Source organism: Eimeria mitis, genomic scaffold, assembly GCF_000499745.2.
Source record: "Eimeria mitis Houghton genomic scaffold, Emh_scaff44, whole genome shotgun sequence".
Classification (NCBI taxonomy): Eukaryota; Apicomplexa; class Conoidasida; order Eucoccidiorida; family Eimeriidae; genus Eimeria; species Eimeria mitis.
The window spans coordinates 4,884-21,191 of NW_013572716.1; the positions used below are offsets into that span (position 1 = coordinate 4,884).

Genomic DNA, 16,308 nt, shown 5'->3' on the forward strand with positions numbered 1-16,308 from the left:
GTAGCAGCAGTAACAGCTGCAGCAGCTGCTGCAGCAAGTGCTGCAGCAAGAGCTGCAGCATTTGGCGCATCCATTGCTGGAGTAACAACTGCAGCAGCAGCAGCAGCAACAGCAGCAGCAACTGCTGCGGTATTGACTGCAGCAGCAGCAACAACAACAACAGCAGCAGCAGCAGCAGCAGGGTGCCTGCTGCTGCACATGAGCTGCTGCTGGCTGTCTCCGCTTTTCCTCGCAGCGTTTCAACTGTCTCCTCCCCAGGGGGCTAAACTTCTTCTGTCTCCTTTTGTCTCCTTTTGTCTCCTTTTGTCTCTTTTCTCTTCTTTTTGTCTCTTTTCTCTTCTTTTTGTCTCCTTTCTCTTCTTTTTGTCTTTTTTTTGTCTCTTTTTTGTCTCTTTTCTCTTCTTTTTGTCTCCTTTTTGTCTCCTTTTTGTCTCCTTTCTGCTCTTTTTCTCTTCTTTGTGTGTGTTGTCTTTGTTTTAATTTATTTCTGTCTCAGTGTCTTTGTCTCTGCCTCTATCTATCTGTCTCTTTCTATCTTTTTCTTTTTCTCTTTCTTTGTATGTATATCTATCTATCTATCTATCTCTCTTTCTCTGTCTCTATCTCTCTTTCTCTGTCTCTGTCTCTCTTTCTCTATCTATGTCTCTGTATTCTTCTCTCTATCCTTGTCTTCTTTTCTGTCTCTTTCTTTCTGTATCTAGCGTTAGCATCAGCAGCAGCAGCAGCGCATGCTGCTGCTGCTGCTGGTGGTGATGCTCCAGCAGCAGCATCAGCAGCGCATGCTGCTGCTGCTGCTGGTGGTGATGCTCCCGCAGCAGCATGAGCAGCGCATGCTGCTGCTGCTGCTGCTGCAGCTGCTGCAGTGTACAGACAGCTCGTATACCTGTAGAGACTATCAAAACCTGGCTCGGTTTACGCTGTGAGGGCGCAGCAGCAGCAGCAGCAGCAGCAGCAGCAGCAGCGCATGCTGCTGCTGCTGCTGCTGTAGCTACAGCTGCTGCTGCTGCTGTAGCTACAGCTGCTGCTGCTGCTGCTATAGCTACAGCAGCAGAGGCTACTGCAGCAGCTGCAGCAGCTGCAGTCCATGTAGCTGCTGCAGCAGCCGCAGTAACTACACCCCCGGGCGTGGCAACATCCCGCTGCAGCCTGTGCCGCCTTGCTGCTTGGATGCTAGCTAGCTAGCTAGCTAGCTAGCTAGTTAGCTAGCTGGCTAGCTAGCTAGCTAGCTAGCTACACAAGCATGGTCTAGCTCAGGCAGCCATACTGCCACTAGAAGCAGCAGCAACAGAAGCAGCAGCAGCAGCAGCAGCCTCTGCTGCAGCAGCACTAAAAAGGAGCAGCAGCAGCACCTGCATGCGCCCCAGCAGCAAACCGGCTGCTGCGTGGCTGCGCAAACGGATTGCGGCTAACAGGCACTTGCTGCTGCAGCTGCTGCAGCTGCTGCTGCTGCTGCATCTGCTGCAGCTGCTGCTGCTGCATCTGCTGCTGAAGCTGCTGCTGCTGCAGCTGCATCTGCTGCTGCTGCAGCGCAAGCTGCTGCTGCATGGGGACCTGAGCCTTACCTACAAACGCAGGCCATCCCGTTTGCTGCTGCAGCTGCGGCTGCAGCTGCTGCTGCAGGTACTGTTGCGGCTGCGGTTGCTGCTGCTGCTGTTGAAGCATTAGCTGCCGCTGCTGCTGCAGTTGCTTCTGCTGCTGCGGTTGCTGCAGCTGATATCGCTGCGCCCAAGGGCTCTGCGGAGGCAGCTGCTGCAGCTGCTGCAGCTGCTGCGGCTGCTGCAGCTGCTGCAGCTGCTGCAGCCCGGGGGGAGACACTGCAGGCCCTGGCTGCTGCTGAAACTGCATCGCAAGCTGCTGCTGCTGCTGCTGCTGCTGCAGCTGCTGCTGCAGCTGCTGCGGGAGCTGCTGCAGCGGAAGTTGCTGCTGTGGGGGCCGAGGTTGCTGCTGCTGCAGAAGCTGCTGCTGCAGCTGTTGCTGCTCCCTTGCACCTAAAGAATGCTGCTGGGGCATACCTGGCTGCTGCTGCTGCTGCAGTAATGCCTGTGGGTATGCTGAGTGCTGCATGTGCAGTTGCTGCTGCTGCTGCTGCTGCTGCTGCTGCTGCTGCTGCTTACGTCGCCGGTGGCGGCTTTTCTGCTCCTGTGGGTAATGCTCTGGCATCTGCTGTTCGGTTTGCTGCTGCTGCAGCAGCTGTTCCTGCTGCAGCTCCAGCTGCTGCTGCTGCTGCTGCTGCATGCGCTGCAGCAGTGGCTGCTGCAGCTGCTGCGAAGCAAACACCGCCGCAGGAGGGGCGCTAAGGCTCGGGAACCCCTGCTGTATCGGCCCCTGCTGCTGCTGCAGCTTCTCCAGCTGCTGCTGCTGCTGTTGCTGCTGCTGCTGCTGCTGCTGCTGCTGCTGCTGAAGCAGCAGCAGCATCCCAGCAGCGTAAGGATGATCCACCGGAGAACGAACATTTGGGTGCAGAGACGCAGGTGGGGGGAACCCTTGCTGCGTGTATTGCTGCTGCTGCAGCTGCTGCTGCTGCTGCTGCTGCTGCTGCTGCTTCTGCAGCCACGCGTGCTGCTGGCCCTTCAGCGGAAGCGGCAACGCAGCCTGCTGCTGCGCCTCCCCTGAACGAAACGCCTGTCCTGATAACAGCTGCTGCTGCTGCTGCTGCTGCTGCTGCAGCTGCTGCTGTTGCAGCTGCTCCTGCAGCCGCTGCTGCTGCAGCTGCTGCTGCTGCAGCTGCTGCATATGCAGCTGCTGCTGAGACTGAATACTCTGTAGTTGCTGCGAGGGGTACTGCAGCTGCAGGCTGGCGTAGTCCTGTACATGAGGTGGCTGCTGCTGCTGCTGCTGCTGCTGCTGCTGCTGCTGCTGCTGCAGTTTTGATGGAAAGGCGGTGTAGTGACTCCCCTGAAGAGGGTGGTGGCCCTCAACCACCCGCCGCTGCTGATGCATATCTGCTAGCGCCAGCTGCTGCTGCTGCTGCTGTTGCTGTTGCTGCTGCTGCTGCTGCTGCTGTTCATATGGCGCATCTGCAGCAGCGGTGTGCACGCCCGAGTGGGGGACTGTGGTCCAGTGCATCAGCTCCTGCTGCTGCTGCTGCTGCTGCTGCTGCTGCTGCTCTGCTGCTGCTGCTGCTGCCAAGTCTGCTTCTTCTGCTGCTGCATCAGCCTCCCACCAGGCGTCTTCCCAGTCTGCGGGGAGGCCGTCATCCTGTGCACTCTGTCCAGCAGCAGCAGCAGCAGCAGCAGCAGCAGCAGCAGCAGCAGAAGTTTTTTTGTGGTGTTTGGATTTGCGTGACGCATGCTGGCTGTCTTTTTTCTTTCCATGTTTTGCTGCTGCAGCAGGGCATTGTGCAGCAGCAGCAGCAGCAGGATCTACAGCAGCAGCAGCAGCATCAGCAGCATCATCAGCACCTGCTGCAGCATCAGCAGCAGGGGTTCTATAAGAAGAGCTGCGGTGGCTGCTGGGGCCCCCAGGGGGGCCCAGAGACGGCAGGGGGCTGAAGGAGACAGACCGCTGCCAGCTGTGCATGCACTCTGCCTCATCTTCATCGATGGGGCTTTGCTGCTGCTGCAGCAGTTGCTTATCTACCCCCTGCTGCTGCTGCTGCTGCTGCTGCTGCTGCTGCTGCTGCTGCTCCGGCAGCAGCGGCTTGTGTTGCTGCTCGTGCAGCTGCTGCGACTCCTGCTGCAGACGGTCCTGCTGTACGTCTTGCTGCAGCCATGTCCGCCCCCTTGCTTCTGTTTGCTGCTGCTGTTGCTGCTGCTGCTGCTGCTGCTGCTGCTGCTGCTTTTGCTTCTCCGCCTTGCTCAGCTTCCATTCAGAAGCTTCAGCTGTCTCGCGCTCGGGGAGCTCCCACCACGACTCTGCCTCCTGCAACCCGTGCTGCTGCTGCTGCTGCTGCTGCTGCTGCTGCTGCTGCTGTTCTTCTTCATCGCCAGGCTGCTCATCGGGGAGCCTCAGAGGGGGCAGCCAGATCTGGCGGTGCGGCGAGGGGGGACGAGCAGCTGGTGCTGCTGCTGCTGCTGCTGCTCCTGCTGCTGCTGCTGCTGCAGCAGACACAGGGGACCTAAAGTGAAACTCAAAAGGGTCGTCATCTGCTGCTGCTGGAAACTGCGGAGCAGCCACAGCAGCAGCAGGCTTTCCCGCTGCTGCTGCTGCTGCTGCTGCTGCTGTTTTTGCTGTTGCTGCTGCAGGAACAGAGTCAGGAAACTCTACTGGGAAGCGGTGGAATGAGAGCCGAGGAGTGTCAGTTGCTGCTGCTGCTGCTGCTTCTTCTGCTGCTGCTGCTGCTGCTGCTTCTTCTGCTGCTGCTGCTTCTGTTGCTTCTGCAGGGTCCTTGGGGGCTCCAAAGGGCCAGTAGTGAGCCAAGCGCTGCTCTTCCTGTTGCTGCTGCTGCTGCTGCTGTTGCTGCTGCTGCTGCTGCTGCTCGCCGTTGTCTACCGGCTTCCCTGCCTCGGAGGCTGGGCGGTCTGCAGCAGCAGCAGCAGCAGGGGCTTCAGGTGTATGCGCAGCAGCAGTGTTGCTGCCGCTGCTGCTGCTGCCTCCTGCACCGCGACGCAGCCGAAAGGGGAGAGTGAAGAGGGTCCGCTTCTTCTCCCCTTCTGTGTTCTGCTGCTGCTGCTGCTGCGGCTGCTGCTGCTGCGGCTGCTGCTGCTGCTGTTGCTGCGGTTGCTGTAGTTGCTGCTGCTGTGTCTGATGCTGCTGTGGAGGCGGACCAGGTGCCGGTTGCTGTTGCTGTGGTGTCTGCTGCTGCTGCTGCTGCTGCTGCTGCTGCTGCTGCTCGGGTTCACTGGGTGAAGGCTTTGGGCGTTGTCTTTCTGGGAATGGATTGAAGACACTGAAGAGTTTCTTTGTTAGCTGCTGCTGCTGTGGCTGCTGCTGCTGCTGCTGCGGTTGCTGCTGCTGCGGCTGCTGTTGCTGCGGTTGCTGCTGCAGCTGCAGTTGCGGCTGCTGCTGCAGTTGCATCGGCTGCGGAAGCGCCTGGGGCTGTGCAGTTTGCAGCAGCTGCTGCTGCTGCGGCCACATGGGCTGGGGGAAGCTCTGCTGCTGCTGCAGCAGCTGCTGCTGCAGCTGCGGTTGCTGCATAGGTTGCTGCTGCAGCTGCTGTTGCGGCAGCTGCTGTTGCGGCAGCTGCTGTTGTGGCAGCAGCTGCTGTTGTGGCACCAGCTGCTGTTGCTGCAGCTGCTGTTGCTGCAGCTGCTGTTGCTGCAGTTGCTGTTGCTGCAGCTGCTGTTGCTGCAGCTGTTGTTGCGGCAGCTGCTGTTGCTGCAGCTGCTGTTGCGGCAGCAGCTGCTGTTGTGCACCAGCTGGAGAAAACAGGACTCCGGGCTGCTGCTGCTGCTGCTGCAGCAGCTGCGGTTGTTGCTGCAGCTGCAGCTGCTGCGGCTGGACGTATGGTTGCTGCGACAATGGTGAAACCTGCAGCTGCTGGTGCTGCTGATGTTGCTGCTGCTGCTGCAGCTGCTGCTGTTGCTGCTGCTGACGCTGCTGCTGCTGCTGCTGCTTGAAGACGAAATTCCCCACAGGGGGCTTGGGAACCCATGCTGCAGGCCTGCGGGGTGGTGGCCAGTCTGCTGCTGATGCAGGCGTGTCTGCTGCTGCTGCTGCTGCTGCTGCTGCTGCAGCTGAACTTGACCCTGATCCTGCTGCTGGCGTTTCAACATCAACACGTCCACCTGTCGGCCACTGAGGCGCCTGCTGCTCCTGTTGCTGCCGCTGCTGCTGCTGCTGCCGCTGCTGCTGCTGCTGCCGCTGCTGCTGCTGCTGCGGCTGCTGCTGCTGCTGCTGCTGCTGCTCCTGTCTTTGCTTCCACTGCTGCAGCCCCCTGTCTTCATTGCCTTCGTCCAAAGACGCAGCAGACTGGCCTGCACTCAGCAAACCCTTCACACTAGGTGTTGCAACAGCAGGAGCTGCAGCAGCTGGTGGGGGGGCAGCAGGCGCTGCAGCAGCAGGAGCTGCAGCAGCAGGAGCCGCAGCGGCAGGAGCTGCAGCAGCAGGAGCCGCGGCAGCAGGAGCTGCAGCAGCAGGAGCCGCAGCAGCAGGAGCCGCAGCAGCAGGAGCCGCAGCAGCAGGAGCTGCAGCAGCAGGAGCTGCAGCAGCAGGAATTGCAGCAGCAGGAGCTGCAGCAGCAGGAGCTGCAGCAGCAGGAGCTGCGACGGGGGGGGCTGCTGCAGCAGGAGCTGCAGCAGCAGGTGCCGGGACAGCAGGAGCTGCAGCAGCAGGAGCTGCAGCAGCGGGTGCTGCAGAAGCAGGAGCGGTGTAAGGAGCAGCTGCAGCAGGAGCTGCAGCAGGTGCTGCAGCAGAAGGCGCCCCTGCTGCAGCAGGAGCGACATCAGGGCCAGCTGCAGCTGGAACAGCGCTTGCTGCAGCAGCAGCAGCAGCACGAGCAGCTGCAGCAGGAGAAGCTGCAGCGGGATGTTCTATCGGAGCCGCAGGCAACTCTGCTGCTGCAGCAGCAGCTGCAGCAGCAGCAGCAAATATCTCTTGAATATCTGTTGCGTCTGCTGCAGCACTTGCTGCAGATGGCGATGGTAGAGAAGCTGCTGGAGGTGCTTCTGCTGCAGCAGCAGGGAGGAGCCCTGCTGCAGGTGTCGTTGCTGCTGCTGCTGTTGCTGCTGCCTCGTGCTGCTGCTGCTCTTCAGAGCGACGGTCCCCCTGCAAGACACCAGAAGGCGTCGCTGCAGCTCCAGGCGGTGCAGCAGCAGCAGCAGCAGCAGCTGCTGCTGCTGCTGCTGCAGGGGTGACGGCATCAGCAGGCTGCGGCTGCTGCTGCTGCTGCTGCTGCTTGTCTACTGGTGTAGCGGCTCCATCTGCTATTTGCTGCTGCTGGCCTTCCTGCTGCAGCTGCTGCTGCAGCTGCTGCAGTTCTGGCAGCGACTGCGTTATCTTTTGCAGCAGCTCTTGCCTTACAGCCGGGGGCAAGTCAGCAGCAGCAGCTGCTGCTGCTGCAGCAGATCGTGCTGCCGCTGCTGTTGCTGGGTCTCTGCAGTGAGCAGCAACGTCCGCATAGAAGAGAGCATCCAGAGCAGCATAAGAACGACGCTGCTGCAGCGGCTGCTGCTGCTGTTCATCCTGCTGCAGCGATCCCTCTTCCTGTACAGATGCCTGGTGCTGTTGCTGCTGCTGCTGCTGTTGCTGTTGCTGCTGCTGCTGCTGCTGTGATGGCTCTTGCTGCAATGCCCCCTGGCTATGCAGAGGCGATCCTTCTTGCTTCTGCTGCTGCTGCTGCTCTACAGATGCCAGCTGCTGTAGCGGCAGTTGCAGCTGCGGTGCTCCCTCTTCTTGTGAGGAAGGCTGCTGCTGCTGCTGTTGCTGCTGCTGCTGCTGCTGCTGCTGCTCCTCGAGAGATAGCTGCTGCTGCAGCGATTGGTCTAGCGGCAGCAGCTGGTGAAGAACCTCGCTACTTGCAGCAAGGGGAGTTTGAGTAGCTTGTGGAAGCTGCTGCTCCTCGTCTGTCTGTTGCTGCTGTTGCTGTTGCTGCTGCTGCTGCTGCTGCTGCTGCTGCTGCTGCTGACGCTCTTCAGCAGCGTCAAATAGGTCCAGTAGATCCACAAAGTGGCTGCTGATGCCTGTATGCTGTATCGATGCAGCAGGCGTGTCTGCTTGTTGCTGCTGGTGCAGCCCGCCAGTAGCAGCAGCAGCAGCAGTTGTTGCTGTTGCTGCTGATCGCCTGGGGGGTGCCAGTTGCTGCTGCAGCTGAGTTGCTGCCGGTGCTCGCTGCTGCATCTGTGTGTGTATTTGCTGCTTCGCAGCATCCACAGCAGCAGGATCTGCATTTGCTTGTGGCGCACCAGCACCATCACCAGCAGCAGCACCAGCACCAGCAGCAGCAGCAGCAGCAGCAGCAGCAGCAGCAGCAGCAGCAGGTATCCTGGGTAGAAAGCGAAAAGCTTCTATGATTAAAACCCCACTCTTTCTGGACTTGTGCTCCAGCGGCAAACGGCTGACGCTCGTCACCTCGTGCGGGATGAGGCAGCAAGCCATGTAAGCCACACCCACACACTTGTCGTCTTGCTGCACACAAACCCTAAACCCTAAACCCTAAACCCTAAACCCCTGTAATCAGGAGGGGATTGGCTGGCACAGAGAAAAAGAAATAGAGAAAGCAGCAACAGCAGCAGCAGCAAGAAAATAAATGAAACAGATCACGTCAACTAACAACATCCTTGACTCAGACCCCCAAAGAATACGCAGCGCGAAACTTGTACACAAACTTCAGCAGCAGCAGCAGCAGCAGCAGCAGCATTAGCAGCAGCAGCAGCAGCTGACCACAAGCCTCCGCCTCCATAAGGAGAACTTCAGCTGCTCTCTAGGAGAGACCCCCAACAGGCCGCAGGTAAACTGCAGCGGGACCAGGGCCTTCGTACCTGATATAAAGTCGCAGCAACAGCAGCAGCAACAGCAGCAGCAGCAGCAGCAGCAGCAACAACGCACACAATGTATAACCAGGTCCACAGACGAGCAGCAGAAACCCACAAGATTGCTGCAGGTAGCTTGGCAGCAGCTTTAGCTGCTGCTGCGTCTGCTGCAACCCCCACCCCAGAGTCGTTGCCGCCGCCGCAGCAGCAGCAGCAGCAGCAGCACCAGCAGCAGCAACGAAAGAGCATGCAGGAGCAGCAGCATGTAAGCAGCAGCATTGGGCTGTAGCAGCAGCAGCATAAGCATTCCGTGTAAAGATCAGCAGCAGCGGGCTGTAGCAGCAGGAGCAGCAGCAGCAGCAGCGGGCCGTAACAGCGACAGCAACAGCACGGGTCCTTCGCTGCAGCAGTAGCAGCAACGGGATACACCAACAACGGCAGCAGCAGCAGGAGCAGCAACAGGAACAGCAGCAGCAGCAGCAGGAGGAGCAGCAGCAGCAGCAGGAGCCGCAGCAGCAGCAGCAGCAGGAGCAGCAGCAGTTGTCTGTGTGTACCTTCAGCCCAGTTGCTGTGTCTGGGGCATGCAGCCCCACACTCCACAGCTACTCTGTATGCGCCGTTGTGTTTGACTCCTCTCGCAGCCCAAACAGACAAAACAAGTGAAGGCGGCAAAGTCTGCGGACCCCGCGGGCACCGACGCAAACCAAAGAGACGCCAGAAACGCCCCTCCAGGTGTAGAGACAGTGCGCGCTGTACATACACACCAATATATATATATATATATATATATATATATATATATATATATATATATATATATATATATGTGTGTGTGTGTGTGTGTGTGTGTGTGTGTGTGTGTATGTATATATATGTATATGTATATGTTTAAACAATAAGAAAAAGGTAATTTATAAACAATGAATTGCTGCATTGGAGATGATGGTACACACAGCTGTAAGCAACAAACACACAAACATACACACACATGCAGTAACACAGAAACAACCACCAGCAGCTGCTGCTGCTGCAGCAGATGCTACTGCAGCAGCTGCAGCACGTCATCGGCAGCCAATACGGTGGGGAAAACGCAGCAAAGGCACAAACAGCACCAGCAGCAGCAGCAGCAGCAGCAGCAGAAGCAGCAGCAGCAGCAGCAGCATCTAATGGACCTGTACACTCCAGCATGATGCGACAAGAAGCGCGACGGCGAGCTGATCGGGGAGGCAGGCGACCTCCGCAACTTGCTGCACCTTCCGCAGCTTCTGCGGCGTGAGAGGCAATTCATCCATTCCTTGTGTCGACTGCTGCTGCTGCTGCTGCTGCTGCTGCTCTTGGTGCTGCTGCTGCACCTCCTGTTGCGGGTCCTCCTGTCGCACGCGCTTTCGAATGCTGGGCGGCGAAGGCCGTCCCGTTGAGTTCACAGCATCCTGCTGCCGCTGATGGTACTGCTGCTGCTGTTGCTGCTGCTGCTACTGCTGCAGTTTCCGCTGCTGCTGTTGCTGCTGATGCTGTTGCTGCTGTTCCTCCTCCTGCTCCTGCTGCTGGCTGCAGTTGCTGTCGCTGCTGCTGCCCCTGTCTTGGCGTTAAGGAGCGGCTGGAGGCAGCGGCACGCCTGCTCCCCCGCGGGAAGCTCCGCCTTTTGTGAGGTTTCTCAGTGGCTGCTGCAGCTACAGCAGCTGCAGAGTCAGCAGCAGAAGCAGCAGCAAAGGCGGCAATGGAAGCGGCGGCGCCAGGAGAACAGCCACAGCCCGGTTGCTGCAGTGGTCTGGTGCAGCGCCAATGGATGTTGCAACAAAGAGAAGAACAAAGTATCTGCTGAACCCCCCATGGAGTGTTTCATAAAGGAAAAGTTTCTATAAACAGTAGAAGACGTCATGAGAGGCGTGATGAGTGGTTACGCATCCGGCGGCGGCGGCTGCCCTTCATGTGTACATGCACCTGAAGTATGTTGCGACGGGTTTCGGGTGTCTATTGAGCTACAAATTTGTTAACAAACTCTTCTCCACCGCAACAGCATCTTGTATTGTGTTAAGCAACAAAGCCTGCACTGCTGCAGCCAGAAGCAGGATTGCGTGGAGCTGCTACAGCCGACAGGGAAGGGCCCCCCCGGTTAGTTAGAGCCGCTGCGTGTTCTGCCTGTGTCTGTGCAGGGTTTATTTAGAAACAATTTAAAAATTAAATCGTTAGAAGGACCCAACGGTGTTGCATTGAGGGCCTTGTATTCTCCATCAACCGAAGCGACATTTGCATTCTCCCCACCGGGCCTGTGCTCTGCACGTGATGCAGAGGATTGTCTGCTGCCACACAGACAGTGTAAACACAAAGAAAAAAAACAAGCTGGTGGCGGGCATCATATGCTGGCCTGGCCTCCTATACTCCTTCTGTACTCAGGACGGCACTAGCGCCGCGCCCGCAGCCTGTTCAGAACACTCCGCGGTGTACTGCACCCGTTACACACAAAGCGATGAACACGGATGCACTTGTTTTCAACACTACATCCGAAAGCACAGACTTAGAGCCGCTGCTGTCAGCACAAAGTAGTCGAAGCCGAGCATTCCCTGCGTCGCCCGAGCGGAGTACTGTAGTCTGGTATATCTGATGCTCATACCTGTGCTCCTACTCGCGCGGAGGCTGGCTGTGGATGGCCAAGTCACTAGTAACTGTTTAGCAACCGCGTACAGGGTTAGCGCGAGTAGCAAAGGGGGGTTGGTTGCGCTTGCACGTGGGCCCGCCGTACAGCATTTAGTTGCAACAAGTTGCGCGGTAGCTCATGAGAGGCTGTGTCCTCTCCTCACCAGCTACAGGCCTTGGGGTCTATGTGCCCAGAAAGCCTAGAAGCTAAGGGCGGGGGGAGGGTATATACTTTGGGTTTGCAGTATGCTTGCACGATTGCAGCTGATGAGGCTTCTGCGTCAAATGCAAGTCGGAGCTACAAGGTTCACCTTCTACAGCACGGTAACCTCGATCATAGCAGTTACTAGTAGCGAGCTTACCTTGACAAAGTGTAAGGCGAAGAAGAATTCAGATGCTTTCTTTGAAAAGTCGCAGCCATTATCTCCTGAGATAGGTCAGGATCGGCGTTGATGTGCTGAAGTGACCAACGGCTGGGTCCTTCGCCTCGCTAGAACAAACGCAGTTTCTGCACCCCATTCAGCGGAAAATATACTTAGAGGAAACACAACTCATGAGGGGTGCCTCATACTCTGTGGATCGTCCAGAAATGACGGACGCCACAATGCGGGGGCAGTTGAGGACTTCCTTGTTTCCGTAGGTTTCCGCAGCTTTCCTTCGTGGCAGAGTCTACATTTTGTGGTAGGATATGAAAATTATACGTTGACGTAAAAGGCGTGCATCCGTAACAGTTTCCCACCCTACTGCAACCGTGAGGTTATGCGAGCCAACGACGAATGCAGCCCCCGAGAGCTACTGCACTGCAAAGGAAGTGAAGAAATCAATCAAAGCACGCTTGTAAGGGCAGGTAGACCCAGTAAACATAGAGAATGTTGCCTCACCATATATCCCAGCGGGTACTTGAGCCCTCTGGTTGCTGTAACGAGAACTACAAGGCTCGAATTTCCGGCACATGAACTGCTTGCTACAGACCTCGTTCCTCCAGTACAACTATAGAATTCGCCAAGGAAGAATCCAAACATCTGCGACAACCTCACGGTTTCGTTCGAAAGTGGACAGGCTGCCGAATACGTTACTCTACAACTAACAAGCTCGAACGTCCCTATTCTGTTCAACTCGGGTGAATGCTCCACTGAAACTGAAATGCTGCCCAAACGTTTCCGACGAAGTCTCGTGTATAACCGCCTTATGCACTAGGAAAAGGCAGATGAAATTCAAACCTACGGTAGTTCTGCCTTGAGGGGAATCTGTGGAAATATGTCAAGAAGTATCTGCAAACTCAACGCCACCATCTCCTGCTGGGGCCACAAAGGCAGTGCACTCGTCACGTGGTTCTGAGCACCACAGATGAAGCAGAGTTTCGTAAAGCGCAAGTTGCTTGCCCATTAAAGCTATTTACTCGCTGTCTGCCTACAAACGCCTATGATTAGCCTGTGCTGCAAAGAAGTATCGAAGGAATATTCATGCTTTGCGAACTGCCCGTAGTGCCCAGGAACAACTAAAATGGCCACGGCCAGTTTGCACGTGACGCATTGTACAACTAGATGTCTTTTCGGTTCCTTTCCCAAAAAAATAAAAGCAGCCGGGTGTGATTTCGGCCGCATAAGCCCATTTTGGCTTGCCGGCAGACCCCCTTTATGTGTCTTTGAGAAATCTCTTCGATTTCCGAACCACAACTGCACAAGGGGAGCAGCTTGACGGGCAGTATATTCACTAGCCCAATCAGCCTCCCGCACACTTGAAACATGCACAAGCCACCTTACATACAAAAGCTTCGCTGGAACAGGTAACATTGTCACTCTGTTCGACTCGCCAAGCAGACGGAGCGGCCCGTGGCAGGTGTGCCGCAAGGCTTCCATTTATCTTTTAAAATATATATAAAAAGGAGTGGGACACAAGGTAACACGACATATTTTACGTGCAGCGCAGGCACGCTGGCGGCTGCGTTGCTTCATATAAAAAATAGAGAAGAATGATCATGAACAAAGGATGTTAGCAAAGGTGTCAACCCCCTCCAAGCTATTACTTCACTGATTCATTCAAATGTGCTTATAGCTTTCATCATCTTGCAGTGGGGGACCCCCTCCGAACTTCGTTACGGGTGTTTTCCCCTTGCATCTTTAGCTGAGGCGCCTTGGCTGCCCGCAGACAAGTTCCATGTAGACTGGGCGTGACCGGAAATTCCCATTTGTTGGAATCTTCGTGTTGGTATATAATCGGGGCTTATTGGCTGCACATGAGTCGCTGAAAGCAAGTATGACGCATACACAGGAAAGTTCCGAGTACCGAAATGCCTTGACGCCTGACACCAAAACGGTATACGCTTTTGCCGCACCAACCACTCGCACGAAACATTGGGAAAAGGCTGCAAGGAAATACAACTCGTGAAGTGTCGTTGAAGGCTTCTGTGAATGGCTGTTAACAGGAGCAAATACACGGAAAACCAACTAACTAGCAGGAAGTAGTGACCTCGAAGCGAGACCCCGAATTTGTGTTCGAACAGAGGCTCTTCTGCACGCTGAGACCTACCTGTCACCACGACGCCAAGCTGCCCCACTACACGGTCTCCATCTCTCTCTTGGATTGAGAACGTTCGGGTGTTGCTCACACTGTCTGCAGAACATTCGATGAGACGCAGACACCCACTTCACCACCGGATTCACAATGCATTTGCCTGTTGTTGGCGCAGAGTCAAGACTGTCCGCGAGCACAAGAAACGCTACATCAAAGACAACATCAGCAGCTCCAGTAACGGTGTTGAGCTTGCCTGGTAACTTGCTTTCGACTGTTTCAATTGCTTTAATGAACGCTTCCTCCAGCTTCGCGCCGGCCTCCTCTAACAACTGCAGCAAAAGACAGCACCGCGGACGCCATAGCTTTTTGCGCAGCACCCTTCATAGCCCTGCTCTCCCTAGAGACCCCCACGTTCCCGCTTTATGCTAATGCTAAAAGTCCTTCGCCGTACCCGTTTTTGACCCCAGGGGAATCCCAACTGCAGACATAGACAGCAGAAGCGCAGTGCAAACAATGTTCCCCGCGGAACGCAGAAGAAGTGACTCTGTGAACCCTCCATTCTTTGGAAGGCAACTGCGACCACGTGAAGAACGAGGGTCCGAAGACTTACTAGTTCCCTAGTAACTATTTGCACTTGTATGCCCTTATGTGTAAACTCGATGTGTTCTGCAGGCCGCACAAGCACCGCAACGCCTCAGAAGGTTTTTTTCCACTTTGCCAGCCACTGTCGCACAAACTCACGACAAGAAATCCTATACACCTCAGTGAAGCAAAAGAAGTGCGTTGCGCTGCTTGTGCGGCTTGCAGAAGACATCGAGTTTAACCATAGATATTCACCTGAGCGCAGCTGTTTGGACGGTTGGCTCATCTGAATGATGAGACGCAATGCCGATTGCAGCTGTGCCCTCGTCTGTTGAACCGCCCAAAGATAGCACAGCAGATCACGGTGAAGCTGTATAAGACAACTAGTCAAGCAGTCTACGGTCCTTCCAGCTTTCCAGCTGAGAAAGCTTGAAAGCGAAGATGCGGATGGACATCACAGCAGCATGACTTACGGCCTCTACAGCGACTCCAGAGAAATCATATCTTAGACCTTGTTGCCGCTCGCGAAGCCAGGTCCCCACCGCGGCCTCATGTGGTTCTGCGGCCGGCTTCTTGCCTTTGGAACCATGTTTCTTTTTAGTGCCTGTACGAGATTGCTCCTTTTCTTTGCGTGGGGGAACGGGAGCTGTGGGTCTTCGCCCTTGCTCGTCTACGCCATGGGCGCCCTTTTGTTCATCTTCAGCTGGACTTTCCTCTTCGCTTGACTGCGACGCCTGGCCCTGCGCTGGCCCGGACTCTGGCCCGGAGTCAGGGAATTCAAACACCCGCCTTTCGCCTCCAAATCCCCCGTCGTCTTCATCTGGACCGAAAGGCGAGGCAGGATCCGACGAGATCGTATCCCCCTCAATTCTGCCTGTACATCAGCAGCGCCATCACACACTCAACGGCCTGTTACGCTTAAGCCGCAGCATGCCTCCAGCAGTTGCAGGTAGCAGCAAACATTCAGGGGCCAGAGGAAGACAAAAGGCAAACGGAACACGGCGAGAAAGAGGGAGACTCAGGAAATACCCACAGAAAACGCGAATAAGTATATTGAGCCCAGCGTCATTTATCCCCCTTTCCCCGAGGGTAAACTCCACCTTGGCGCAGGATGCATCTGTGCGCAGCAACAGCACAATACAGAGAAAGCAGCTGCAGCAGCAGCAGCAACCACAACATGCCGAGAAAGCAGCTGCAGCAGCAGAAGAAGCATCTGCTTGCAATCAAAGCCTACTGGGCCGCTTGGACCATACTATGTGGACAGCCCTCCACAGGGCCGCCTCGATCTCCTCGCCGGCCTTGGCAAGGGCCTGAAACACACACATGCACCACATCCACAGGCCCTTGCAATCGCGTCTATCATTTCTCTGCAGCCCCCTGAGAGCCCCCTGAGACAATGGAAACCCCTTAATCCTTCTCTGAGTTGTAGCAGATAGCAGCACTGCAGCCAACAGCGAGGCTCACATCTTTGCTTGGACCGTGCGTGATGAAACCCGATTTCTGCAGCAGCCAGACACCGCAGCAAGCGCCCAATGCCCCCTTTGGTTTTCTGCAGATGACACTATCTAAAGAAACGCCTAGCTAGTTTCATGCATCTACTACAGAGATCAGGCCGCTCACTAGTTCGAAGAATTCCACTGTCGCTTGAACGCTGCCCAACTCAAAATGAACGGTCTCTGCGTGCAGACTCACAACACGCAGACCCTAGGAACTGGTGATGATAACTGTACCCTCCATCGCCGCAAGCCATGCAAGATATGGAAATTCAAATATGCATGCAAAGAATTCAACAAAACGTTTTCGGTGTGCCTAACTCACTCTGCTTTCCGCCGCGGTGGATGTGACGGAGCTTGCCAAGGGATTTCATAAGCTTCTTCATGGCTCCTCGTGCCTGCGAAAACACCCAAAGGATGCAGCTGCAGCATAAGATGCGCATGAAGCTCTCTGAAGAGCTTTTCTTTGCAAGGCGTGCAGCGAATATCGCGTACGAATGCAAACCCTCTGGCACGGCACGAAGAGTTTCATGTGTGTGTGCCTCAAAGGAGCTTATAAGCGCACTCCTTCGCTTGTAAGGGTAGGAAAGTCGTAGAAGGGAGGAATACTTTGGCCTTCAGGATGGCTGTGCATCCTGGCGCCAAAGATGGACGTGGAGGAACGGTAGTGCGCTAGGCGGTTGCTCAGGCGACTACCAGTACGCCCACTACTCCCGAGAGTTCTACATTTCTGCTCG

The 16,308-nt window shown here is 56.1% G+C and overlaps 2 protein-coding genes across 2 annotated transcripts in view; one reads left to right on the plus strand and one right to left on the minus strand.

Moving 5' to 3' along the window:
* The window catches only part of EMH_0043680 (uncharacterized protein), a gene marked incomplete at both ends in the record, with an annotated part of 4,815 nt that extends 4,811 nt beyond the window's left edge, over positions 1-4 (plus strand). Inside the window, 1 exon segment of the mRNA XM_013499511.1 lies at positions 1-4. This exon segment is cut by the window's left edge and continues 15 nt beyond it. Coding sequence (XP_013354965.1) covers positions 1-4 — 4 coding nt within the window.
* Positions 5-1,326: 1,322 nt separating this feature from the next.
* Positions 1,327-16,205, minus strand: EMH_0043790 (uncharacterized protein; the record flags this gene model as incomplete). Its single annotated transcript, XM_013499512.1, has 14 exons — positions 1,327-8,004; positions 8,260-8,357; positions 8,529-8,631; positions 9,521-9,718; positions 11,345-11,406; positions 13,591-13,825; positions 13,948-13,974; positions 14,107-14,162; positions 14,334-14,406; positions 14,552-14,952; positions 15,313-15,388; positions 15,699-15,754; positions 15,897-15,969; positions 16,137-16,205. The coding sequence occupies 14 exons, from the start codon at positions 16,203-16,205 to the stop codon at positions 1,327-1,329; spliced, it is 8,205 nt and encodes a 2,734-aa protein (XP_013354966.1).
* Positions 16,206-16,308: the final 103 nt, after the last annotated feature.